At 43.2% G+C, this 24,957-nt stretch overlaps 1 protein-coding gene across 2 annotated transcripts in view; it reads right to left on the bottom strand.

Annotated features, from left to right (window-relative positions):
• Nucleotides 1-7,521: 7,521 nt before the first annotated feature.
• GCC1 (GRIP and coiled-coil domain containing 1) overlaps nucleotides 7,522-24,957 on the bottom strand; it is a 30,858-nt gene continuing 13,422 nt past the window's right edge. The window contains exons 1-4 of one of the 2 annotated variants that reach the window (XM_069979562.1): nucleotides 16,386-16,481; nucleotides 13,162-13,656; nucleotides 10,967-11,489; nucleotides 7,522-9,855 (exon numbers count right to left, since the gene is read on the bottom strand). In XM_069979562.1, the coding sequence (XP_069835663.1) occupies nucleotides 8,743-9,855; nucleotides 10,967-11,489; nucleotides 13,162-13,634 (2,109 nt within the window). In that variant the 5' untranslated portion in view covers nucleotides 13,635-13,656; nucleotides 16,386-16,481 and the 3' untranslated portion in view covers nucleotides 7,522-8,742. Of the gene's footprint in view, nucleotides 9,856-10,966; nucleotides 11,490-13,161; nucleotides 13,657-16,385; nucleotides 16,482-24,957 lie in introns of those variants that run through there. The other variant, XM_069979570.1, reaches the window with a different exon arrangement.

Below are 24,957 nucleotides of genomic sequence, written 5' to 3'. Positions count from 1 at the left end.
GTTCCTGATAGGTCATCTTTCTATGTTTTCATGGGTGTATACAACTCCATGATATTATTTTCTATGTTCACATAAGTTGTTATGGTTCATCTAGCCTAATTGGACACCTTCAGGATGTCCTCTAATTGACTCATTTCTGCTTCTGACAAGTAGCATATGTCATAGTGATTTATATAGCCTACTATTCTGGACACACCTGAGAAGTCATCTTGTTAATTAGGGATGGTCCGAACCTGCCGAGGTTCAGGTTCGTATGAGCCCGAACGCTCGGCAGAAGATTCCCGCTGTCTGCCCGCTCCGTGGAGCGGGCGGATACAGCGGGAGGAATGCCTGCAAAACTGGGATACAGCCTATGGCTATGGCTGTATCCCAGTTTTCCAGGTGGTCCTCCCGCTGGATCCGCGGACAGCGGGAATCATTACCGAGGGTTCGGGTTCGTACGAACCCGAACCGAACTCGGTTCGGACCATGCCTATTGTTAATATATTTGTATTTATTTTTGGATTATACTATATTCAGATTGTACCCAATTAGATATTTACTCCTAATTTGAAATGTATGGGTACTACCCTTGATTAATTTTTTCTGTTTTTAATGTTTGATTTTGGGGACTCAACGTCCTTTGTTCTTGTTGTATGCTTATTTAACCCCTTAACGACATCGGGCGTAAATGTATGCCCCCGCAGGGTGGGCTTTAATGCAAACGGACGTACATTTACGCCCGATGTTTCCCTGATTGCTGTGTGTACACACACAGCGATCGGGGAAGATGGCCTGCTATAATGTATAGCAGGCCATCTCTGCTTGTCGGCACGGGGGGTGGTTCACCCCTCCCATGCCGACGATCGCTGCTATAGGCTAATCAATACAGATCAGCATATAGCATCTTTAAACAGCTTTCCGGGTAATTGGTGACCCGGAAAGCAATGGCGATTGGTGCTTTCCGAGACAGCACCATTCGCCATTAGTGACCCAGCAAAAGATGGCGCCGGTGACCCCCCACGATCGCCGCGATAGGCCGGACAGTACCGGCCGGCCCATCACGGCGATTAAAGTGTAAAAAAAAAGTGTTGCCGGGTTCTGTACCCCTCAGCTAGGTAGCTGAGGGGTGCAGAACAGGTGTGTGTAGTGTAAGTGTACTATACTCACCCGATCCCGGAGTCTATGGAGCGAGGTTATCCGGATTATTCTGGAAACTACACCCCTCAAGGAATCTAACAAGGGGTACAGTGAGGATATGGACCCCTTGATGACGGGCACATTTGTGCCATGAAAGTGAAAAAATGAAAATTTTCCTTTTCACGTCACATTGTTTCACATTTGTGGCCGTCACCAGTGAGGTCCATTTGCTCACTGCACCCCTAGTTAGATTCCTTGAGGGGTGTAGTTTCCAGAATGGGGTCACTTGTGGGGGGAGGTGTAAAGTGTTTTGGCAGCACGAGGGCTCTGTAAATGCGACATGGCCCTTAAAATCCATTCCAGTGAAATTCAGCTTCCAAAGGCCAATTGGCGCTCCTTCCCTTTGGAGGCTTGTCCTGCGCCTGCTTGGCTATTTATGTCCACATGTGGGGTATTTCCGTACTCAGGAGAAACTGCGCTACACGTTTGGTGTTTTTTTTTCTTGTATCCCCTTGTAAAAATGAAAAAATGAAAGCTAGAACAATGTTTTAGTGTAAAAATTTGAATTTTTCCTTTTTCACGCCACATTGTTCTGAAAATCTGTGAAGCACCTGTGGGGTCCAGATGCTCACCGCACCCCTTGTTACATTCCTCGAGGGGTGTAGTTTTCTAAATGGTGGCCCTTTAGGGGTGTTTTTTAGGTTTTGGCACCCCAGGGCCTCTGCCAACCTGAAGTGGTACAGTCAAACATGGCCAAATATAACGGAGGCATTAAAATTCACTAGGCGCTCCCTTATATCTGAGGCTTGTGGTTGCGTCAAATAGCGCAATAGGGACACATATAGGGTATTTCTATAAACTGTTGATACGGGGCAATCAATATTGGGGTGCATTTCTCTGGCAATAGGTTTATAATTATGAAAAATATTGGATTACAATAAAATCTCTGCACAGAAAATTAAAATTGTCAAATTTCTTACACCCTTAGCTTTTATTTCTGTGACTCCCCTAAAGGGTTAAAAAAACTTTCTGGATGTGCTTTTGCAGAGTTTGGGGGGTGCAGTTTCTTAAATGGGGTGCTTTGTGGGACTCTCTAACATACAGTCCCCTCAAATAAACTTTAAACCTGAACAGGTCCCTAAAAATATCTGATTTTGAAATGTTACTGAAAATTTGGAAAATTACTGCTAAAGTTTTAAGCTTTCTATTGTCTAAAAAAATGAAAGATAGTTTAACCCTTTGAGGACCAGGCCCAAAATGACCCAGTGGACCGTGCAAATTTTGATCTTAGTGTTTTTGTTTTCACTCCTCCCCTTCTAAGAGCTCTAGCACTTTCAGTTTTCTATCTACAGGGCCATGTAAGTGCTTGTTTTTTACAGGAATAGTTGTACTGTGTAATGGCGTCTTTCATTCTACCATAACATGTATGATGGAATCCCAAATATATTATTTATGGAGATATAAATAGGTGAAATCGTAAAAAAGAATGCAATATGGTAACATTTGGAGGGTTCCTGTGTCTACGTAATGCACTATATGGTAAAAGCGACATTATACTATTATTCTATAGGTCAGTCCAAACACAACCATATGCAGGTTTACACAAGATTCTCTAATGTTATATATATTTTTTTATGAAATCTTTTTTTTGGCAATTAATTATTAATAAAATGGGCCTATTGTGACGCTTATAACGGTTTTAGTTTTTTACCTATGGGGCTGTATGTGGTGTCATTTTTTCCGCCATCATCTCTAGTTTTTATTAATTTCATATTTGTGAAGATCGGACTTTTTGATCACTTTTTATTAATTTTTTTTTATATATAATGTACCATTAAATCGGTAATCCGCGCACTTTTTTCCCTTTTTCCATGTACGCCGTTCACAATGACGCTTGTTATATTTTAATAGATCGGACAATTTTGTTTTTAACTTTTTTTTTAACACATTTGAAGTCCCTTTAGGGGACTTTTACATACACTAGTGTGATTTCTACACTGACCATTGCTATGCCATAGGCATAGCATTGATCAGTGCTATTGGCGATCTGCTCATTGAGCCTGCCTGTGCAGGCTCAGTGAAGCAGATCGCCGATCGGACCGCACGGAGGCAGGTGAGAGACCTCCGGCGGTCCGTTTCAATGATCGGGACCCCCGCAGTCACACTGCGGGGGTCCAGATCGGTAAGTGACAGGGGACTCCCCCTGTCACTTACACTTAAACGCCGGCGTTTAAGGAGTTAATGACACGCTGCAGCGTGTCATGAATGGTGAGGTGCCGGCTGCTGGTTGCAGCCGGCCCCCACCTGCTATGAAGCACGCTCCGCTCCGGAGCGCGCTTCATACCGGGAGAAACACCCAGGACGTACAGTTACGTCCAGGGTCGTCTGGTGACAGACTTCCATGACGTAACTGTACGTCCTGGGTCGTCTAGGGGTTAATAAATGCTGCCAATATAAAGTAGACATGTTGCTAATGCTATTTAATATATAATTTATGTGGCATAACTATTTTCTGTATAAGCAGAAAAGTTTCAAAGTTGGAAAAATGCATTTTTTCACCATTTTGTTTTTTTCATAAAGATTCGTTAAAAGTATCGACTCCAATTTACCAGAAATGGAAAGTACCATATAGCACGAGAAAACAATCTCAGAATCAGCTGGATAGGTAAAAGCACTCCCAAGTTATTACTGAATAAAGTGACACAGGTCATATTCATAAAATTTGTTGTAGGAATACTGTAAACAATTCTGGTAAGAATGGCAGAACTATATTACTGGATGTTCGGTCTAAATGACAAAAGTGTAAAGCATTACTAGCAGATATAAGCTAGATAAGATTACTGCCACTTTTCACACTGACATTTTCTATTGGCTAATTTCCTTATTACTAATAAATGTTACTTTTTAGTTAAAGGAGAAGTCCGGCCAAAACTATTTTTTAATATGTTATTACTTACAGAAAGTTAGACAACTTTCTAATGCACATTAATTATGGGAAATGCACATATAGGGCTATTTCCCTTAATTTAGTAGATCAGGGAGTACCATTGACTTCTATATATAGTGCGCCCCTGCTGGACACTCCATTGGAATTACAATGGATGTGTATGTAAATGTAGTGTTTTTGATTAAATACATTTATGGAATACTTTGGGAAACAAGTGTCCTTGCTCCCCAAAGTATTCCATAAATATAATCAATCAGTACATCACAGTAGGCCCGCCGAACCACCGCCCGCCGCTCTGGACTACACTCAACTACTACTATCATCACCTGCTCATAGCATGAGCAGGTGATGGGAGAGTAGTAGCTGGGTTATATTGCGATGAGATCGCCGCCGATGCCGCGCAGGGGGAGCCGCTCATCACTGTGCAACTATCATCGCCCTCCGCTCCCCCCTCCTGCTTCTTCTTCCTGGATCTGGCCAAACTTTACACTATGTGATGGCCGACTCCCTGCCCGGCTGCCGCCCTCCGATCACACGTGACGGACACCAGGAAGCACCGGGAGCCGGCATGTGTGATCGGAGAGCGGCTGCCGGGCGGGGAGTCAGCCATCACATAGTGTAAAGTTTGGCCAGATCCAGGAAGAAGAAGCAGGAGGGGGGAGCAGAGGGGGATGATAGCTGCACAGTGATGAGCGGCTCCCCTGCGCAGCATCAGCGGCGGCGATCTCATCGCAATGTAACCCAGCTACTACTCTCCCATCACCTGCTCATGCTAGGAGCAGGTGATGATAGTAGTAGTTGAGTGTAGTCCATAGCGGCAGCGGTTCGGCGGGCTTACTGTGATGTACTGATTGATTACATTTATGGAATACTTTGGTGAGCAAGGACACTTGCTCCCCAAAGTATTCCATAAATGTATTCAATCAAAAATACTGTATATTACATTTACATACACACCCATTGTAATTCCAATGGAGTGTTCAGCAGGGGCGCACTACATATAGAAGTCAATGGTACTCATTCTATATATAGTGCGCCCCTGCTGGACACTTCATTGTAATTACACCCCTGCTTTGTGACGTCACTTTTTTTTTTAGAGAATCTGAAGTCTCCCTGATCTACTAAATTAAGGGAAATAGCCCTATATGTGCATTTCCCATAATTAATGTCCATTAGAAAGTTGTCTAACTTTCCATAAGTAATAACATATTAAAAAAATCGTTTTGGCCGGAGTTGTCCTTTAAAGGGGAAGTCTGCCACTTGTGGTGGCAGGTGGTGTGCAGGAAAATAATAAAAAAATCAATACTTACCCATCCTTGTGCCCCCATATAGTTGCATCACTGCTCCCAAACTCCCACTGGCCTCCTGTATCTCCTGCAATGTCACAGTCTGACTGTCAGGATACTGCTGAACAATTTGACTGGCTGATTGGGCCCCTTTCACAGAGTTGTGACAACACTGGAAACCGGGAGAAACTGGGGCCCAGTGGCAGTCGGTAAGCCTATTATGTGGCACTGCGGGGCATGGGGATAGGTAAGTATTGAATATTATGTTTCCGCACCCACCTGCGCACATTGTACTTATCGTTTTGGCCGCAGTCCTACTTTAATTTAAGACTGCTGAGGTATTCCCCCTCTTTGAGGAGGGAGGCAGTGACGTCACAGCAGAGAAAGCCTCCTTTTCAGCAACCGTAATTTCAGGATGCAATAAAAGACTTGTTTTCTGCTAGTGCTGTGCCAGTGGCCATCATTGTGAATTATTAAAACTTTTTTAGTTCATTTTTCATATTTAGTCATATCCTTTTTTTATATATAAACTTGTGACACATTCCCTTTTAAGAGTCACAAGCATTCCTCTATTGGCATAAAATCATCTATTTTATTGGATTCTATTGTAAACATTTTTGTTTGCGCATCTCAAGAACCTTGCAAGATGCAATTAGTTGTGCAAGATGTTATGGCAACACTGGAGTGCTAATGGCTTCATCCTAAAGCTACAACAGCTGGAAGAGGGACACATATAGGGGGAAATTAAATAAATTTATCAGAGGTGTAAAGTAGAGCTGGCTCAGTTGCCCCTAGCAACCAATCAGATTCCACCTTTCATTCTTCACAGATTCCTTGGAAAACGAAAGGTGGGATCTGATTGGTTGCTAGGGGCAACTGAGAAAATTCTACTTTACACCAGATTGATAAATCCCCTCATAGTAGCTACTCATGATGGATGACCCCCAGTAGGATTTGATGAGATGACTCTTCCGTGTTACACACTGATAAATCTGGGTCAATGTTTCAGATTTTTGTCTCAAATAGCAACCAATTACAGCTCAGCTTTCATTTCTCAGAATGGACTGTGATTGGTTGTTAGATGTCTAAAGGGCCTTTAATGGTGCGTTTACACAGACAGATTTATCTGACAGATCAGGAGCAGACTATAAACTGGGATCAGGTCATAAAGGAAAGACTGGGATCTATCCTGTTTTCAAATCCATTCCTGGATTTGGCTTCCAAAATCTGTCAGATAAATCTTTCTGTGTAAACGTACCCTTACACAGGAAGATTATCAGCCAGGAGCATTGCAAAAAACGCTTCTTTGCCAATAATTGGCCAGTGTAAAAGTGACAGCGATCAGCTGAGGAGGGGCAAAATGCCCGATCATTAGCTGATAATCTGTTTAGAGCAGGCTTTCAAATTTATTGTAAGCGGCCACACATCTTCCTGTGTAAACCTACATATATCTGTGCTGTCAGCTTCCATATCACAGAGCAGAACACATCATATTCCCTGACTCTTCCGTCCAGCCGCTGTATCTTCAGGCCCCGCCCTCCCCAGCTGTCAATTATTCTGGAGGAGGTGAGCTGGACACCAGCAGCAGTAAATACTGCTGTGTGATATGAAAACTGACAGCACAGACATATGTATATCCGTGCACTCATGCATGAACAATACATGGGATTGTTGTGCAGCCCGGCCACTAGATTTCTCCTGCCGTGTAAAGGCACCGCAAATGAGTGCTGATCTCGCTGATAAATATGTGTCCGAGTTTTTTCTCAGACAGACTGATAAATCTGGGCCATTGTTTAACAATACTTTGTAATCTTAGGGGAAAAAAGGATTTCAAGCTTCTAAAGATATGGCTAAATACATGGTGGTAGATATGCTGAAAGTTTTAAAGAGTGGTCATCAACCTGTCTACTGTGCTTGATATATTAACACAAACAACTGTACATTAAAATCATGTAACCTTTTATTATATTTACAGATAATGCTGACTGATCAATGTATTACCCAGGTAGCAGAAAATACTTTATTTAAAAAAAAAAAATTCTTAAAATTAACTAGGCTATGTTGACATCTATTGACGGCATTGTCGCTGAAATATATCTGAATACCTTAAAAAGGTATTCTGATGTATGCTGCATCAAACCTCTTGATTTTACCCCAAATGTGGTTCGTTGTTTGTTTTTTTTGTGTGGAAATAAGCTATAAACTAAATTTAGCCTATCACAGGCCTGCTGCATATATGCTGCAGTATACATTGAAATAGTTTATGCCAATATCTGGGACACGCTGCAGTTAATACATGTGAACACAGCCTAACAGTGTCACAAATAAAAACTTAGGTTAAGACTATACTATGACTGAAGATGAGCAACTGAATTTGGATTATAGAAATTGTAAAGCCAAGGCTAAACAATGACTGGCTGTGTGGTTTCTGGTCACAGTCAGATATGCTACTTGGCTGCGTATCTTTTAGGTATCTGATCATCATTAAGTTGCCACATTTGGTCGTCAACACCTTTGTAATCAGAGGTTGCCGAAAAATTAAATGGTTTGTTCAGGATTAGAAAACATGGTGTTTTACTCCATAAAACAGTGTTACACCTGTTTATGGGTAGTGTCCAGTATTGTGGCTGAGCTGCAATACTACATGGGAACTGGGGACAAGTTTGGTGCTGTTTGTGAAAGAATGCAACCATTTTTTCTAATACTGTAAAAAAAAAATCTAATAATCTCCATAAAGTGTGTTTTCTCTGGAAGTCCATAACTGAATGACCAGACTTTGTGTAGCACTAGCTTAACACTTTCCAGCTTTAATACAATTCATATATGAAAAAAATCTTCAATTCTGTGTTGCACAACCCTTAATCCATTTGCACAATTAAAATTGTATTATAACCCAGACTTTCAAGAAGCAAGGTGGTAATTTTACATAGTTCTGTGTTGTGCTATTAATAACTTAAGGACAATCAAAATAATATCTTCAAAATATGCCAGAGCAATGCATAAAAAAATAATATTTTAGGTGAGAAAATTTTAGGTCCATTATAAGATTCAATTAGGTGTTTTGGTCTTCCTCCCTGCACAGAATCAGGTAAAATAATGCTCTGCAACTGGGCTGTGTTGTTCAACACTAATGGAAGTTGTGCCCATACAGTACACAATCTCATACAACTTGATGCTACATGCAGGAGGATGTAAAACATAGAGCTACATTATAATACAAGTATTTTCCACTTGTATTCTATGTTACACAGTATTTCCCACCATCAATTACTGTCAGGTAATATTCATGGCCCCTAGATAAAACACCATATAGTTCCAGAAATATCAAAATCACTTGTTAAAAGTGCTGTTAATGACAATGTGTTAACACTCCTTGTGTAGTACCTTCCATCACCTCTTAGTCCCTGCCCACCAGCTACTCCCATCCTGTGCTCGAAGGGCCGCATTTCTTTCCTCTGGGGAGAAATGCAGGACCGTTAGAAGTGCGCTTAATGTACGCTGTCTACCGAGGGAATCTGGAAGAGTCAAGAATCCCAACAAAACATTTTTTAGATACTCCATGTTTGCCCCCTCCCTGCTTTTGTCTCGCATAGCCTTATCAACATGTTCACGTAAAGTACGAGTCTCCTCGTTTTTCTCTGCTAGCCGTTCTTGCATGCCTTGCAATTCTGCCTCTAGTTCATGCTTTCTACGTCGTAGAGTCCCAATTTCTGCTTCTTTCCGAGACAGCTGATCTACATATACAAGGAAAGCAGAAGAGTTGTTTTGAGGAAGCTCCAGACCATTATCCAAAGGGTCTGGTGAAGGTGGACATATGCTAACTGGAATCTTGGTTTCTCTGAGCCTTTCCAGTTCTTGCTCCTTTTCATTTAGCACAGCCAAAACACGTTCTCTGTGTTGTCTTAACTCTTCCTCCATTCGTGCCATATTCTCACGACTTTCTTTCCGCACTTGTTCCAGCTCTTGTCTGTGAGTCAGAGCTACTAGCATAAGTTCCTTGCGGGCAGCCTCCATTTCTGCCTTGTGTTTATTCTCTGCTTCCTCAGAAAACAATCTCAGAGCAAGGTACTTTTCCTTCAACTCTGCTAACTTCTGCTTGCCAGCTTCCAACTCTCCTTCACGGGCCCCTTTGGTTCTCAGCACTCCCTGAGCTCGAGCTTTGTAACGCTCAAACTCTTCTTTTACCTGCTGAAGTTCCTGCTGGTAAAAGAGAGCTGATCCACGCTGCTCTGGACTATCCTCAGTATCCTCACCTACTGAAGATTTCATGACTAGGGTTTCTGGTGGTGGATGCATGGAGGTGGCCATAGCAATTGTTTTGTTCTCAGTTTCTAACTGCAGAAGGCGCTCTCGCAATTTACGAATTGTAACTTGGTCCCTCTGTTTGGCTGTTTCAGCTGCTCCCAAGAGCTCAGATAGCTCAGAAACTTGTGACTCCAGAGTGCGTATTCTTTCCTCCTCTTGGAGGAATCTCTGCTGATTATATTGATCCTCCTCCAGCCTCTGGAACAAATAAAGCAAGGAAAATAAGAAAATGAAAGATTATGAGTGCTTTTGATGGTCAGAACTGCACAGTATTCCCAAATAAGACGGGTTGTCAACTCCCTTGTCCACAAGATTTATGCCCCATCTAGGGCACCATTACACAGAAAGATTATTGTGTGAAAAATCGTTACATTGTCCAGATTTAAGAGATAATCTTTCCATCTGTGTGCAGGCAACGATCAAACAACTTTGTGGGTCATTGATCACATCGTCTAAGCGGACCATAAAATTATTGTTAATTGTTTGCAAATCTTTAGGTGTATATACACATCACTTTTTTGTTAGTACAATTGATTGTATACTAGAGTATACTAACTATTGTAATTATGATTGCAACTAATGACTGTTGTTCCGTGTATTATGGTGAATGATTTCAGGTCGTTTGCAAAAGTGCTAGTTGTTATAATCACTTAAAGTGATATTGTCACCCCCTTACTCTATGTGCAGTTCTCCACACCATCCACAAGCTTAAATGCTGCACATTCAACATATACCTGAATATCACTTGTCTGCTTCTTCTTTTTACTCTAAAATTGCTTCCTTTTATCGATGGATAAAAGGTGGCACCTAGGTGGGGCTTCATGGCAGTTAGGCCCTCTACTCACCCGGGATATAGAGCCCAGCTGCCACTGTCCATCGAGAAAATCGAAGAAATTTAGAGCAGAGAGAAGACACAGACAAGAGTTAAACTGGTATATATTAAATGTAAGGGGTGACAATATCACACTAAAGTCATATTTAACACTGAATGTCATCTAGAAAAATCTAGCTATGATTAATAGTATGATGTAGAACAGTAATCCACATGTTGAAAATTACTAAGCAGAATGATACTGTAGTTAACATCTTTCTCAAACATACAGCATTTGAAATCCATGCATCAGTTGTGAGAAAAGCCACTCACAGACTAGCTAGGAGCAACTAAGAAGGATTTACATTTTATACACCAATAAACTTTAATTGTGAATTCTGAAGTAGTAATGCAGCTGTCTAATATAGTTTGTAGTATCAGTAATGACCTTGGCAATCTGCTAAATCCCTTAGTTTTAACAGGTTCCATGGAGCATACCTTACGTCTCTCCTCTTGTAATAGAGCTTCCAGATCTTTCTTCACTGCACAAAGTTCTTCCTGCAACTTCTGAACTATCGGATCAGGCTCTGTTCTCTGCTTTTTTGCCTCAAGAAGTTCCTTCTTCAAGTCTTCAATTTCTTTGCGCAGCTTTTTACTTTGTTCTTCCGCTGTCTCAGCTCTAACTGTTAGTTCAGTTCTGCCCGCCAATTCTTGCCTAGCTTCTTCCAAGCGCAGCTCCACTTCTTGCCTCTGATCTCTCTCTCCTTGCACTAAGCATTGCAACTCCTTCAGCATTACTGCATGATCTGCCTGCTCTAGTGCACGGTCATGTTGGTGACTGATAAGTTTGGCCCTGTTCTCCGCTAACTGGACTTGTAAGCTCTGAATCTCGCCTCGTAAGTTGTTATGTTCTTCCTCCATTCTTTGTGCCATTTCCTCCATCTCCTGTTTTGCTTTTCTTTTGTCTGCTTGGTAGGAGGCCTCCATTCGAGACTTCTCTTGCGTAACTGTGGCCAAAGCACTAAGGGAAGAAAAAATTATCAGAACTGAGAACAGCCAAAATGTTCTTCTACCTACAATCCCATCTTTAGATGTCACAGAAAGTAAGGATGTAAAAGCATTGAAGAAAAATTAAAGCGGGGGGAAAAAAAGAATGTAGAACTATTGTAGGTTAAGAATATAGTCATTATATTTCTCATGAAACCAACTGTGACAGTTAATGTAACTGTAGACTGACACAAAAAGAAAAAAAAAAAAAAAAAAAAAAAAAAAAAAGAAAAAAATTGTCAGTGTTCCTGAAATCAGCCAAACATACAGGTGCACCAATCCCTTACGAACTGACTATTCTAGGGATAGGCCTTCAATATGAATGCTGTAAAAGCCCCTTCTGCGATTGATACGGAGACCATTAAAAGCAGGATCTTGAAGAGAATGCATCCCATACATTTTATTTACCAATTTAAACCAGATGACGACACTTTTTTTTCCTATTCTGTATTTATTTTCTGATTATAGATTTTCTTTATTCCGTTTTCTGTACATGATTATGGGGGCAACCATCTTGCCTGAGCTCATGTTAACAGTATTCAAAGATATGTTTAAAAAAGCCACATTGACAATAGGATCCTGTTTTCTGGAGCGAAGCGTGAGTATTCAACGCAAAAGAAGCAGGAGCCAGGATCATCCATTGTGGATCCTGCATTATTTATACAGAATAAGGCCATGTTCCTACTCTGTAAGACACCAGCCATTACGTGACTGCAGTACCGGACGGATGATCTTTACTGCAGCTGAATTCGGATGCGGCCCATCCGCGTGCGCCCGCATCGAATTCGCCACTGCACACAATGGAGCATGCGGCCGGAGCCGCACGCTCCATTGTGTGCACTGACAGGATTTCTGCGACCGCTATTCAATAAATAAAAGCCACAGAAAACGGACATGTCAGTTTTTTGCGGAGCCGCTAGGGATCCCGGCTGGAGTGTACACCATGTGTCTACACTCCGAAAAGGATTCTATACTTTCACATACAACGTGTGTGCTGTATAAATCGCGGCCATTGTTGCAAATTGCAACAACGGCCGTAACTTCTACATCAAATACGTTGTGTGAACATAGCCTATAGGTGTTACCTTTCATTGTAATCCTGCGTGTAAAGATGTAGACTACTGAGAGGTTTTCTCTACAGAGCAGGAAGTGTAAGCTTATTGTTAAGTTTAGTGGACAGACAAAATACTGCAAGATTTCAGAATTAAAAAAAAAATTATTATAAAATATTCTTAAGAGACACATATGAACTTGATTTAAACTACAGGTAATTTTCCAATGACACATTCCCTTTTGGCCAGCACTATATAGACAAACTGTGTAAAGACATGAGAGGGATGACTGTCCTCTTAAATGCAGCAGTTTGTATATTTTATGGTTGGGAGACAAATTTTGCAAGTGAATTTAGTCTATAAAACCATAAATGTACACACAAATAATGTCTCTAAATTCTCTTTCAAACACGCAGGGGGTTCCAACAACAAAAAAAAAACAACCAAAAAAAAAAACAAAACACTTTTTAAAAGAATTCCTGCTGGTCTGGTAAACTCCACACTTTTCTGAATGCCTGCTGAATTTTTTTGCAGATTTTTTTTTTTAAATAACAAAACATAAAGGGAGGTCTGTAAATGCAAATTAATTGTCACCTGGTTAGAGTGGCAAGCTGGTTTTTCAGTTGCGCTATCCTTCTGTCTGTATCTGCTGTAGTAGAAGGACCACCATCTCCGCTGGCTGTGCTGACCCCACTTTCTGAACCACTTGCCTCTTCTATACCACCAGTTGGCTGAGCAGGTTCCTGTCTTTCATCTTCACTGGTCTCTCCCCCTCTAGCACTGGGTAGGCTCCCTGCTGTATCTATGCTATCTTCACTGTGTGTAGAATGCTGGTCATCGTGTGACTCCTCAACATCTGTGGATAGTGTTGCAGGCTCCTGTGAAGTTGACAGTACATGAAGACTGGCCTCTAAAGCCTCTTTTTCTTTCAAGAGACTCTTGTACGCTCGCACAACATCTTTAAGCCGAGTCTGATATTGAAGAAGCTGCTTTCTCTGAGTCTCCACCAACTCTTGCAGTTCTTTCTTACTGGGACCACCTCCAAAATTCATGCCTAGCTTCTCCATGGTAGCTAGTCAACTCCTCAACCTGCAGAAAAATAAAGCAAAAAGGGTCACACATCCCAGTTGCTGGAAATATTTTATCCTCATTTTTTTGGTTTATAATTTTTTTTTTTTTAATAAATACATTAAAAAAAAAAACAGTAGCAACCACTTCACACTTCAAGTAATTGCTAGCTATGTCACAGAGAACAGAGTAGTAGAAGAAAAGAAACTGGTGGTGGATACTTAGCTAATTCATGTTCAATTTGCACCAACAAACTGGCCTGTGTATGAGTCCATTTAGACAGCCCGATGTGCAGCCTCAAATGGGCTTCAAACAATGTATCGTTTGTGGGGCCATTTCAAATGTATTGTTATTGGACGCACATCTCCTGCTTAGACAAAGACCCGTGCAGCAAAAATGATTTTTGGCCACACAAAAAATCAATCAGCTTGTTCGCTCGCCACCTCATCTTTGGCCATTTTACACTGGCTGATTATTGGGTGAATGGGTGGAAAAGGACCAGAAGTCCTTTTAGATACCATAACATGCAACGTATGAGGAAAAAAGACAAAGGTTGAAAGGTACCAGCTGTTTCCTGCTGTTAGAGTAAGTATGGCAAAGCATTACCTTACATAACACAGCTTGAGCAGGGCTCTCATACGACTCCCTTTTTGTTTTTATTTGTAGTGTCCAGCACCAGTCACTGCATTATTCTGGACACTTTACCAGCAGGTCTTTGATGCTCCCTGGGTAGTGAGTATACGGCCACTTCTGGTCCCCACTGGAAGCACCATCCCAATTAACACGTGACTCTGCTATTACTGTTTACGAAGGTACCAGCTTGAGAAAAAATTTTAACCACAATCAGCCAGCGAGAGGACGCTAGATAGCTCTTAGGCTGATCGTTGCATTCATTACATAAAGCAATATCTGCCCCAATTAGCCTGATTCCGTATACCATGATCTCAAGTCTATGGCTACATAGGGCTTCTAATCAGGATTTGAGGCACACCTTTTTAACTCTATAGTCTTCTCCGACATAAAAGCCTTTTAATATTAAGCCTGTTAATATGTAAAGGATGAGATTGGTAGGCTAACCTAGACTTTAGTTGTGCTGAGTGTGCACAAGTTTACATTAAATCACTTTATTATAATTCATCAGACAAACAAGATCCCCATGCTTTCCAACCCCTATTAAAAACCCATGTACCACTCAGAACTCAGATGGAGAGAGTGCAGCTCTCAGCAATGATGGTAGTACAGACAATTGTATCATGCACCAGGTCCTTGTCTAACAGAGTAACTCACTATTGAGTCCTCTATATACTCAGTGCTGCATATACATCAAAACTATCAAGGATTATATATATACCTGATGCAAACATGCTGGTTGTTGAGAAGCTCTCCACCTCATCTCTGACCTGTGTTATGACTGCCTGCATTCCGTGGAAACGCATGGCGGGGATGAGGTGAAGAGCTTCTCAACAACCAGCATGTTTGCATCAGGTATATATCTCAGCACTGGAAAGGAGATATAAAAGGTATGCCCACAATCTTGATGACTGTGCTTTCTACCATCTTCACAACATTGATGTCTGTGATAACTGTAGGGAAGGAAAGTTACTAGTTTACATGTTTCTTCTATAGACTTTGGGGCAAATGTATGAGCACAGACAACAGACATTATTACTCCATATACTGCTTATAGGCACCGCCAGGGATGGTGGTACTACAATAGCAAGATAACCCACATGATATATTACATCTCCACATGATATATACTATACAAACCCACATGGTATATACTGTACACACCCACATGATATATTACACATGTATGTGATATATACTGTACACACCCACACGATATACTACATATGCACGTGATATATACTGTACACACCTACATGATATATACTGTACACACCTACATGATTTAATACACCTCCACATGATATATACTGTACACACCCACATGATATATTCTATACAAACCCACAAGATATATTACACATGTATGTGATATATACTGTACACACCCACACGATATACTACATATGCACGTGATATATACTGTACACACCTACATGATATATACTGTACACACCTACATGATTTAATACACCTCCACATGATATATACTGTACACACCCACATGATATATTCTATACAAACCCACAAGATATATATTACACATGTATGTGATATATACTGTACACACCCACACAATATACTACATATGCACGTGATGTATACTGTACACACCTACATGATATATACTGTACACACCTACATAATTTAATACACATGATATATACTGTACACACACACACATGCTAAATACTGTATGCACCCACAAGATCTATTACACACCCACATGCTATATACTGTACACCCCCACATGCTATATACTGTACTGTACACCCCCACATGCTATATACTGTACTGTACACCCCCACATGCTATATTACACATGCACACTTGTATTCTAGGAGAAGCTCTGTGTGAAGCCTGCCCTCCCACCCCTATATAAGGCCCCCCACATACATTACACACCATACAATATACACATTCATTACAGATAGATGATAGATGAGACAGACACAGCTGTCACTAGAGCCCTGTGGGGTACACAGGACCACCATCCCCTTCCATCAGGTACAATTCCTATACATGACGTCCACAAGGGAATTCTACTTGTCTTTCTCGTTAATGTATGTCGCTAAACCAGACACCATATTGTGGATGCGGTGCTGCACACTGATCCTTACCTCCTAGGCCTCCCATAAGACTGTAAGCACCGGGGACGTGAAACTTACGTGTCCGCTCCCCGGCCGGTCAACTGTGCCTACCCGGATCCATCTCCGGTATGTAATACTTCCGGTTACTTCATGTCAGGGTGTACCAATATGTCCGCCAGTGGACTTCCGGTCCCGTCTCTGCAGTGGCTGCATAGGGAGTGATTGATAGGAGGGCGGTGGTGGACGAGTCTCTGTCCTGCTATTGGTTAGAGCTGTCTGACCCCAATGAAGGAGGTTCATGAACACTGCATCTTATATATCTTATATGTATATACTGCGAGGACTGGCTCTACAGTCCCTGCAAATACTCATCATGGCAGGCAAGGACAGCTGGCAACGAAAATGGAAACTCAGAGAAGATATCACCTGTCTATCTCATAGGGGAAGGACAGAATCCATTATAGCTCACTAGTAGGAGGCACAAAGGAGGGCACTGTGCATTATACCACAAGGGGGCACTGTGCATTATACCATAAGGGAGCACTGTGTATTATACCATAAGGGAGCACTGTGTATTATACCATAAGGGGGCACTGTGTATTATACCATAAGGGGGAACTGTGCTTTATACCATAAGGGGGCACTGTGTATTATACCATAAGGGGGCACTGTGTATTACACCATAAGGGGGCACTGTGTATTATACCATAAGGGGGCACTGTGCATTATACCATAAGGGGGCACTGTGCATTATACCATAAGGGGGCACTGTGTATTATACCATAAGGGGGCACTGTGCTTTATACCATAAGGGGGCACTGTGTATTATACCATAAGGGGGCACTGTGTATTACACCATAAGGGGGCACTGTGTATTATACCATAAGGGGGCACTGTGCATTATACCATAAGGGGGCACTGTGCATTATACCATAAGGGGGCACTGTGTATTATACCATAAGGGGGCACTGTGTATTATACCATAAGGGGGCACTGTGCATTATACCATAAGGGGGCACTGTGTATTATACCATAAGGGGGCACTGTGCATTATACCATAAGGGGGCACTGTGCATTATACCATAAGGGGGCACTGTGCATTATACCATAAAGGGGCACTGTGTATTACAGCATAAGGGGGCACTGTGCATTACACCATAAGGGGGCACTGTGTATTATACCATAAGGGGGCACTGTGCATTATACCATAAGGGGGCACTGTGTATTATACCATAAGGGGGCACTGTGCATTATACCATAAGGGGGCACTGTGCATTATACCATAAGGGGGCACTGTGTATTATACCATAAGGGGGCACTGTGTATTACAGCATAAGGGGGCACTGTGTATTATACCATAAGGGGCACTGTGTATTATACCATAAGGGGGCACTGTGCATTATACCATAAGGGGGCACTGTGTATTATACCATAAGGGGCACTGTGTATTATACCATAAGGGGGCACTGTGTATTATACCATAAGGGGGCACTGTGCATTATACCATAAGGGGGCACTGTGCATTATACCATAAGGGGGCACTGTGCATTATACCATAAGAGGGCACTGTGCATTACACCATAAGGGGGCACTGTGCATTACACCATAAGGGGGCACTGTGCATTATACCATAAGGGGGCACTGTGTATTATACCATAAGGGGGCACTGTGTATTACAGCATAAGGGGGCACTGTGTATTATACCATAAGGGGGCACTGTGTATTATACCATAAGAGGCACTGTGTGTTATACCATAAGGGGGCACTGTGTATTACACCATAAGGGGGCACTGTGTATTACACCATAAGGGGGCACTGTGCATTATACCATAAGGGGGAACTGTGTATTACAGCATAAGGGGGCACTGTGTATTATACCATAAGGGGGCACTGTGTATTATACCATAAGGGGCACTGTGTATTATACCATAAGGGGGCACTGTGTATTACACCATAAGGGGGCACTGTGCATTATACCATAAGGGGGCACTGTGCATTATACCATAAAGGGGCACTGTGTATTACAACATAAGGGGGCACTGTGCATTATACCATAAGGGGGCACTGTGTATTATACCATAAGGGGGCACTGTGTATTATACCATAAGGGGGCACTGTGCATTATACCATAAGGGGGCACTGTGCATTATACCATAAGGGGGCACTGTGCATTATACCATAAGGGGGCACTGTGTATTATACCATAAGGGGGCACTGTGTATTATACCATAAGGGGCACTGTGTATTATACCATAAGGGGGCACTGTGTATTATACCATAAGGGGGCACTGTGCATTATACCATAAGGGGGCACTGTGCATTATACCATAAGGGGGCACTGTGTATTATACCATAAGGGGGAACTGTGTATTACAGCATAAGGGGGCACATTTGTATTATACCATAAGGGGGCACTGTGTATTATACCATAAGGGGCACTGTGTATTATACCATAAGGGGGCACTGTGTATTACACCATAAGGGGGCACTGTGCATTATACCATAAGGGGGCACTGTGTATTATACCATAAGGGGGCACTGTGTATTATACCATAAGGGGGCACTATGTATTATACCATAAGGGGGCACTGTGCATTATACCATAAGGTGGCACTGTGTATTATACCATAAGGGGGAACTGTGTATTACAGCATAAGGGGGCACTGTGTATTATACCATAAGGGGGCACTGTGTATTACACCATAAGGGGGCACTGTGTATTATACCATAAGGGGGCACTGTGTATTATACCATAAGGGGGCACTGTGTATTATACCATAAGGGGGCACTGTGTATTATACCATAAGGGGGCACTATGTATTATACCATAAGGGGGCACTGTGCATTATACCATAAGGGGGCACTGTGCATTATACCATAAGGTGGCACTGTGTATTATACCATAAGGGGGAACTGTGTATTACAGCATAAGGGGGCACTGTGTATTATACCATAAGGGGGCACTGTGTATTATACCATAAGGGGCACTGTGTATTATACCATAAGGGGGCACTGTGTATTACACCATAAGGGGGCACTGTGCATTATACCATAAAGGGGCACTGTGTATTACAGCATAAGGGGGCACTGTGCATTACACCATAAGGGGGCATTGTGCATTATACCATAAGGGGGCACTGTGTATTATACCATAAGGGGGCACTGTGTATTATACTATAAGGGGGAACTGTGCATTATACCATAAGGGGGCACTGTGCATTATACCACAAGGGGGCACTGTGTATTATACCATAAGGGGGCACTGTGTATTATACCATAAGGGGGAACTGTGCATTATACCATAAGGGGGCACTGTGCATTATACCATAAGGGGGCACTGTGCTTTATACCATAAGGGGGCACTGTGTATTATACCATAAGGGGGCACTGTGCATTATACCATAAGGGGGCACTGTGCATTATACCAATTGTGAATTATATTCAGTGGACAGTGTGTGGCAGGATTATATTCAGTGGACAGTGTGTAGCAGGATTATATTCAATGGACAGTGTGTAGCAGGATTATATTCAGTGGACAGTGTGTAGCAGGATTATATTCAGTGGACAGTGTGTAGCAGGATTATATTTAGTGGACAGTGTGTAGCAGGGTTATATTCAGTGGACAGTGTGTAGCAGGATTATATTCAATGGACAGTGTGTAGCAGGGTTATATTCAGTGGACAGTGTGTGGCAGGATTATATTTAGTGGACAGTATGTGTCAGGATTATATTCAGTGGACAGTGTGTAGCAGGATTATATTTAGTGGACAGTATGTGTCAGGATTATATTCAGTGGACAGTGTGTAGCAGGATTATATTCAGTGGGCTGTGTGTAGCAGGATTATTCTCAATGGGGATTGTGTAGCAGGATTATATTCAGTGGGCTGTGTGTAGCAGGATTATTCTCAGTGGGTAATGTGTAGCAGGATTATATTCAGTGGGTATTGTGTAATAATAATAATAATTTTTATTTATATAGCGCCAACAGATTCCGCAGCACTTTACAATTCTGGGGGTACATACATAGACAAAAAATAGACATTACAGAGATACATATAATTATCCATACATGAGGAGTGAGGTCCCTGCTCACATGCAGGAGTTTACACACTAACGGGAGGGGGTTTGAGACAGTATGGCAGAGGGGCAAAGTGCATCATTGTTCTTATGGTCTTATGGCCATCTTTATAAATAAGGGAGTGCAGGTAAGGGGGGATGAACCTGTCACCAGCCAATGCCTGCATGCACAGGTCTAAGTGCTTAAATGCTTGGTGTGTGTGTGTGTGTGTGTGTGTATGCAGTGTCGGACTGGAGTGCCTTGGCCCACCAGGGGAAATCATTCTTGGGGCCCACCCTTCTGCCACCGCACTTATCTATGGTAACATTAATAAGGGTCCATTAACATGGGGTGATATGGGGCAGTGTAGGGCTGCAAATGATTGCTAATCAGCAGGGCAGGTGATGTGCAGCCGACAGCAATGATCTTAGCCGCACAAAAGATCAAATCAGTCGACTATGGGACATTTGCTTGCATGTCAGCAGATCTCTGGCACTTTTACATGGGCCGATCATCGGCTGAATAGACTTCCTAGGAGCACTTGTTACCGATTATTGGCCGCTGTAATTGGGCTATAAGACAATTTTTTTTTGCATGATAGCACTGTATACTTAGATACAAGTCATACAGCTACCAATAACACCAGTATACAAAGAGCAAATATCCCCACACATATTACCGCTATATAGTAACTGACCAAATCCTGTCTATCAAGACCGATATTACCAATAAACCAGTATACAGGAGGGAAATAGTATCACCATACATATTACCGCTATACTGTTACTGACCAAATCCTGTATACTGAGACCAATATTACCAGTATACAAGGGGGAAATATTACCGCAACACCACAACCATTGCTACCATATTGTTACTGACCAAATCTGGTATACTAAGACCAATGAACACCACACCAGATTACAAGTAACAAATAATACCCCCACATACTGACTAACACCACCACATACTGACTAACACCACCAAATACTGACTAACACCACCAAATACTGACTAACACCACCGCTGCTACTGAATAAAATCCTCTGAACAAAAGATAAATATCCCCTCATACAGTCATATAGAGGTAGCCCCAGCTCTACACTATATACGTTACAGTGCACATAGATTTAGTGACTCACAGGGGACGTCTTCTCTGATCGGAGTTCTTCCCTTTTCATCTTCTTCTCCATCTGTCCTGGGCCCTTATGAGAACTTCTCCGAGCCACGAATCCACAGAATCTGCCAGAGAAATATATTAGGCTCCTCACTCTGTCACCATCCTCATCTCTCTACACACTGCACATCTGTACTGGCCCCTTTACACCTTCTCTCAGTGATTAGCCCTGACTATTTGTAGCGTGTGTATGTGTGTGTATAATATATATATATATATATATATATATATATATATTATATATATATATATATTGTACACACCTTGTAGATGGCCCCTTGTTCAGTTCTCCATATAGATGGCCCTGTGTGCCTCTACTATAGTAGAGATCCCCCTCTGTGTAATCCCCTTACAGTAGATGACAACCTCTGTGCATTCCTTATATCAGGGGTAGGGAACTTCTCCAGCTGTTGCAAAACTACAACTCCCATCATGCCTGGACAGCCACAGCTAAAGCTGTAGTTTTGCAACAGCTGGAGAGCCAAGGTTCCCTATTCCTGCCCTATAGTATATAGCCCCCTCTGTGTAGTCCCCTTATAGATGACCCCTCTGTGTAGTCCACTAAAGTAGATGCCTCTCTCTGTGCATGCCCTATTGTATACACACCGCACCCAGTATAGTTACCCTTATACATTGTTGTCCCCCTCTGTGTAGTGCCCTTTATAGATGCCTCCTCAGTGTTGTCCTCCTTATAAATTGCCCCCAACCAGTGTCCCTTATAGATGGCTCCCTGTCTTATCCCCCTTATAACTGGCCCGCTTGTGTAATCCATCCCCCCATATAGATAGCCCCCTTATGTTGGCCATCCCTACCCCCCATATAGCTCCTTATGTTGTCTATTCCCCCGTATAGCCCCCTTAGGTTGTCCTTGCTCCATATAGCCCCTTATGTTTTCCTTCCCCTGTATATAGCCCCCCTTATGTTGTCCTTTCCTGTATACAGCCCCCCTTATATTGTCCTTTCCTGTATATAGCCCCCTATGTTTTCCTTCCCCTGTATATAGCCCCCTTATGTTGTCCTTCCCCTGTATACAGCCCCCCTTATGTTGTCCTCCCCCTGTATATAGCCCCCCTATGTTGTCCTCCCCCTGTATATAGCCCTACTTATGTTGTCCTCCCCCTGTATACAGCCCCTTATGTTGTCCTCCCCCTGTATACAGCCCCCCTTATGTTGTCCTCCCCCTGTATATAGCCCTACTTATGTTGTCCTCCCCCTGTATACAGCCCCCCCTTATGTTGTCCTCCCCCTGTATACAGCCCCCCTTATGTTGTCCTCCCCCTGTATATAGCCCCTCTTATGTTGTCCTCCCCCTGTATATAGCCCCCCTTATGTTGTCCTCCCCCTGTATATAGCCCCCTTATGTTGTCCTCCCCCTGTATACAGCCCCCCTTATGTTGTCCTCCCCCTGTATATAGCCCCCCTTATGTTGTCCTCCCCTGTATATAGCCCCCCTTATGTTGTCCTCCCCCTGTATATAGCCCCTTATGTTGTCCTTCCCCTGTATACAGCCCCCCTATGTTGTCCTCCCCCTATATATAGCCCCCCTTCTGTTGTCCTCCCCCTGTATATAGCCCTACTTATGTTGTCCTCCCCCTGTATACAGCCCCCCCTTATGTTGTCCTCCCCCTGTATATAGCCCTACTTATGTTGTCCTCCCCCTGTATACAGCCCCCCTTCTGTTGTCCTCCCCCTGTATACAGCCCCCCTTATGTTGTCCTCCCCCTGTATATAGCCCCCCTTATGTTGTCCTCCCCCTGTATACAGCCCCCCTTATGTTGTCCTCCCCCTGTATATAGCCCCCCTTATGTTGTCCTCCCCCTGTATATAGCCCCCCTTATGTTGTCCTCCCCCTGTATACAGCCCCCCTTATGTTGTCCTCCCCCTGTATATAGCCCCCCTTATGTTGTCCTCCCCCTGTATACAGCCCCCCTTATGTTGTCCTCCCCCTGTATATAGCCCCCCTTATGTTGTCCTCCCCCTGTATACAGCCCCCCTTATGTTGTTCTCCCCCTGTATACAGCCCCCCTTATGTTGTCCTCCCCTGTATATAGCCCCCCCTTCTGTTGTCCTCCCCCTGTATATAGCCCCTTATGTTGTCCTCCCCCTGTATACAGCCCCTTATGTTGTCCCCCCTGTATACAGCCCCCCTAATGTTGTCCTCCAACCTGTATACAGCCCCCTTTATGTTGTCCTCCCCCTGTATATAGCCCCCCCTTATGTTTTCCTCCCCCTATATATAGCCCCCCCACCTTATGTTGTCCTCCCCCTGTATATACCCCCTATGTTGTCCTCCCCCTGTATACAGCCCCCCCCCCCCCTTATCTTACCCCCTCTGATAAAAAAAAAACAAAAAACACAAGACTACTCACCTAACCACACGATCCCCTGTCGGTCGCCGGCCTCCTCTTCTCTCTTCTCCTGACAGGTGAGCAGCTCCGTTGCGAAGTGCCGCCAGCGCCATCACTGACCTCAGTGTGCGCCGCGGTGGCTGGGACTTCCGGTATTCGCTCCATGAACCGGAAGTCCTAGCCGCCGCGGCGCACACTGAGGTCAGTGATGACGCTGCCGGGACTTCGCAACGGAGCTTGCGACACTCTTGTGATCGCAAGCAAATCTCTGCTTGCGGTCACAAGAGTGATTGACAGGGCGGGAAGCCTACGGCTTCCCGCTTTGTCAATCAGAACACTTCCTTACATTTAACTGGAAGCGATTGTTGCGATCGCTTCCAGTTAAAAAGGGAGGTCCGGCCCCTCTAGGAGCGGGGGGGCCCACTCCAGCTCGGGGCCCACCGGGGGTTTCCCCGGCCCCCCGGTGGCCCAGTCCGAGCCTGTGTGTATGTATGTGTCTGTGTGTGTGTGTGTGGGGGGGGGGGGGGGGGGGGGGTTGAGGGTTGAGTCAAAATTAGGGAACCTGGTAAACCTGCTTGAACAGATGTGTTTTGAGGGCATGTTTGAAGCTTTGTGTAGCAGGATTATATTCAGTGGGCAGTGTGTGGCAGGGTTATATTCAGTGGGTATTGTGTAGCAGGATTATATTCAGTGGACAGTGTGTGGCAGGATTATATTCAGTGGGCAGTGTAGCAGGGTTATATTCAGTGGGTATTGTGTAGCAGGATTATATTCAGTGGACAGTGTGTAGCAGGATTATATTCAGTGGACAGTGTGTAGCAGGATTATATTCAGTGGACAGTGTGTAGCAGGATTATATTCAGTGGGTATTGTGTAGCAGCATTATATTCAGTGGGTATTGTGTAGCAGCATTATATTCAGTGGGTATTGTGTAGCAGGATTATATTCAGTGGGCTGCGTGTAGCAGGATTATATTCAGTGGACAGTGTGTAGCAGGATTATATTCAGTGGGCAGTGTGT

This window comes from Dendropsophus ebraccatus, chromosome 1 (assembly GCF_027789765.1).
Source record: "Dendropsophus ebraccatus isolate aDenEbr1 chromosome 1, aDenEbr1.pat, whole genome shotgun sequence".
NCBI classification, from domain to species: domain Eukaryota; kingdom Metazoa; phylum Chordata; class Amphibia; order Anura; family Hylidae; genus Dendropsophus; species Dendropsophus ebraccatus.
Note: the sequence above shows the minus strand (reverse complement) of the source record. Positions and strands in the feature narration are given on the sequence as shown.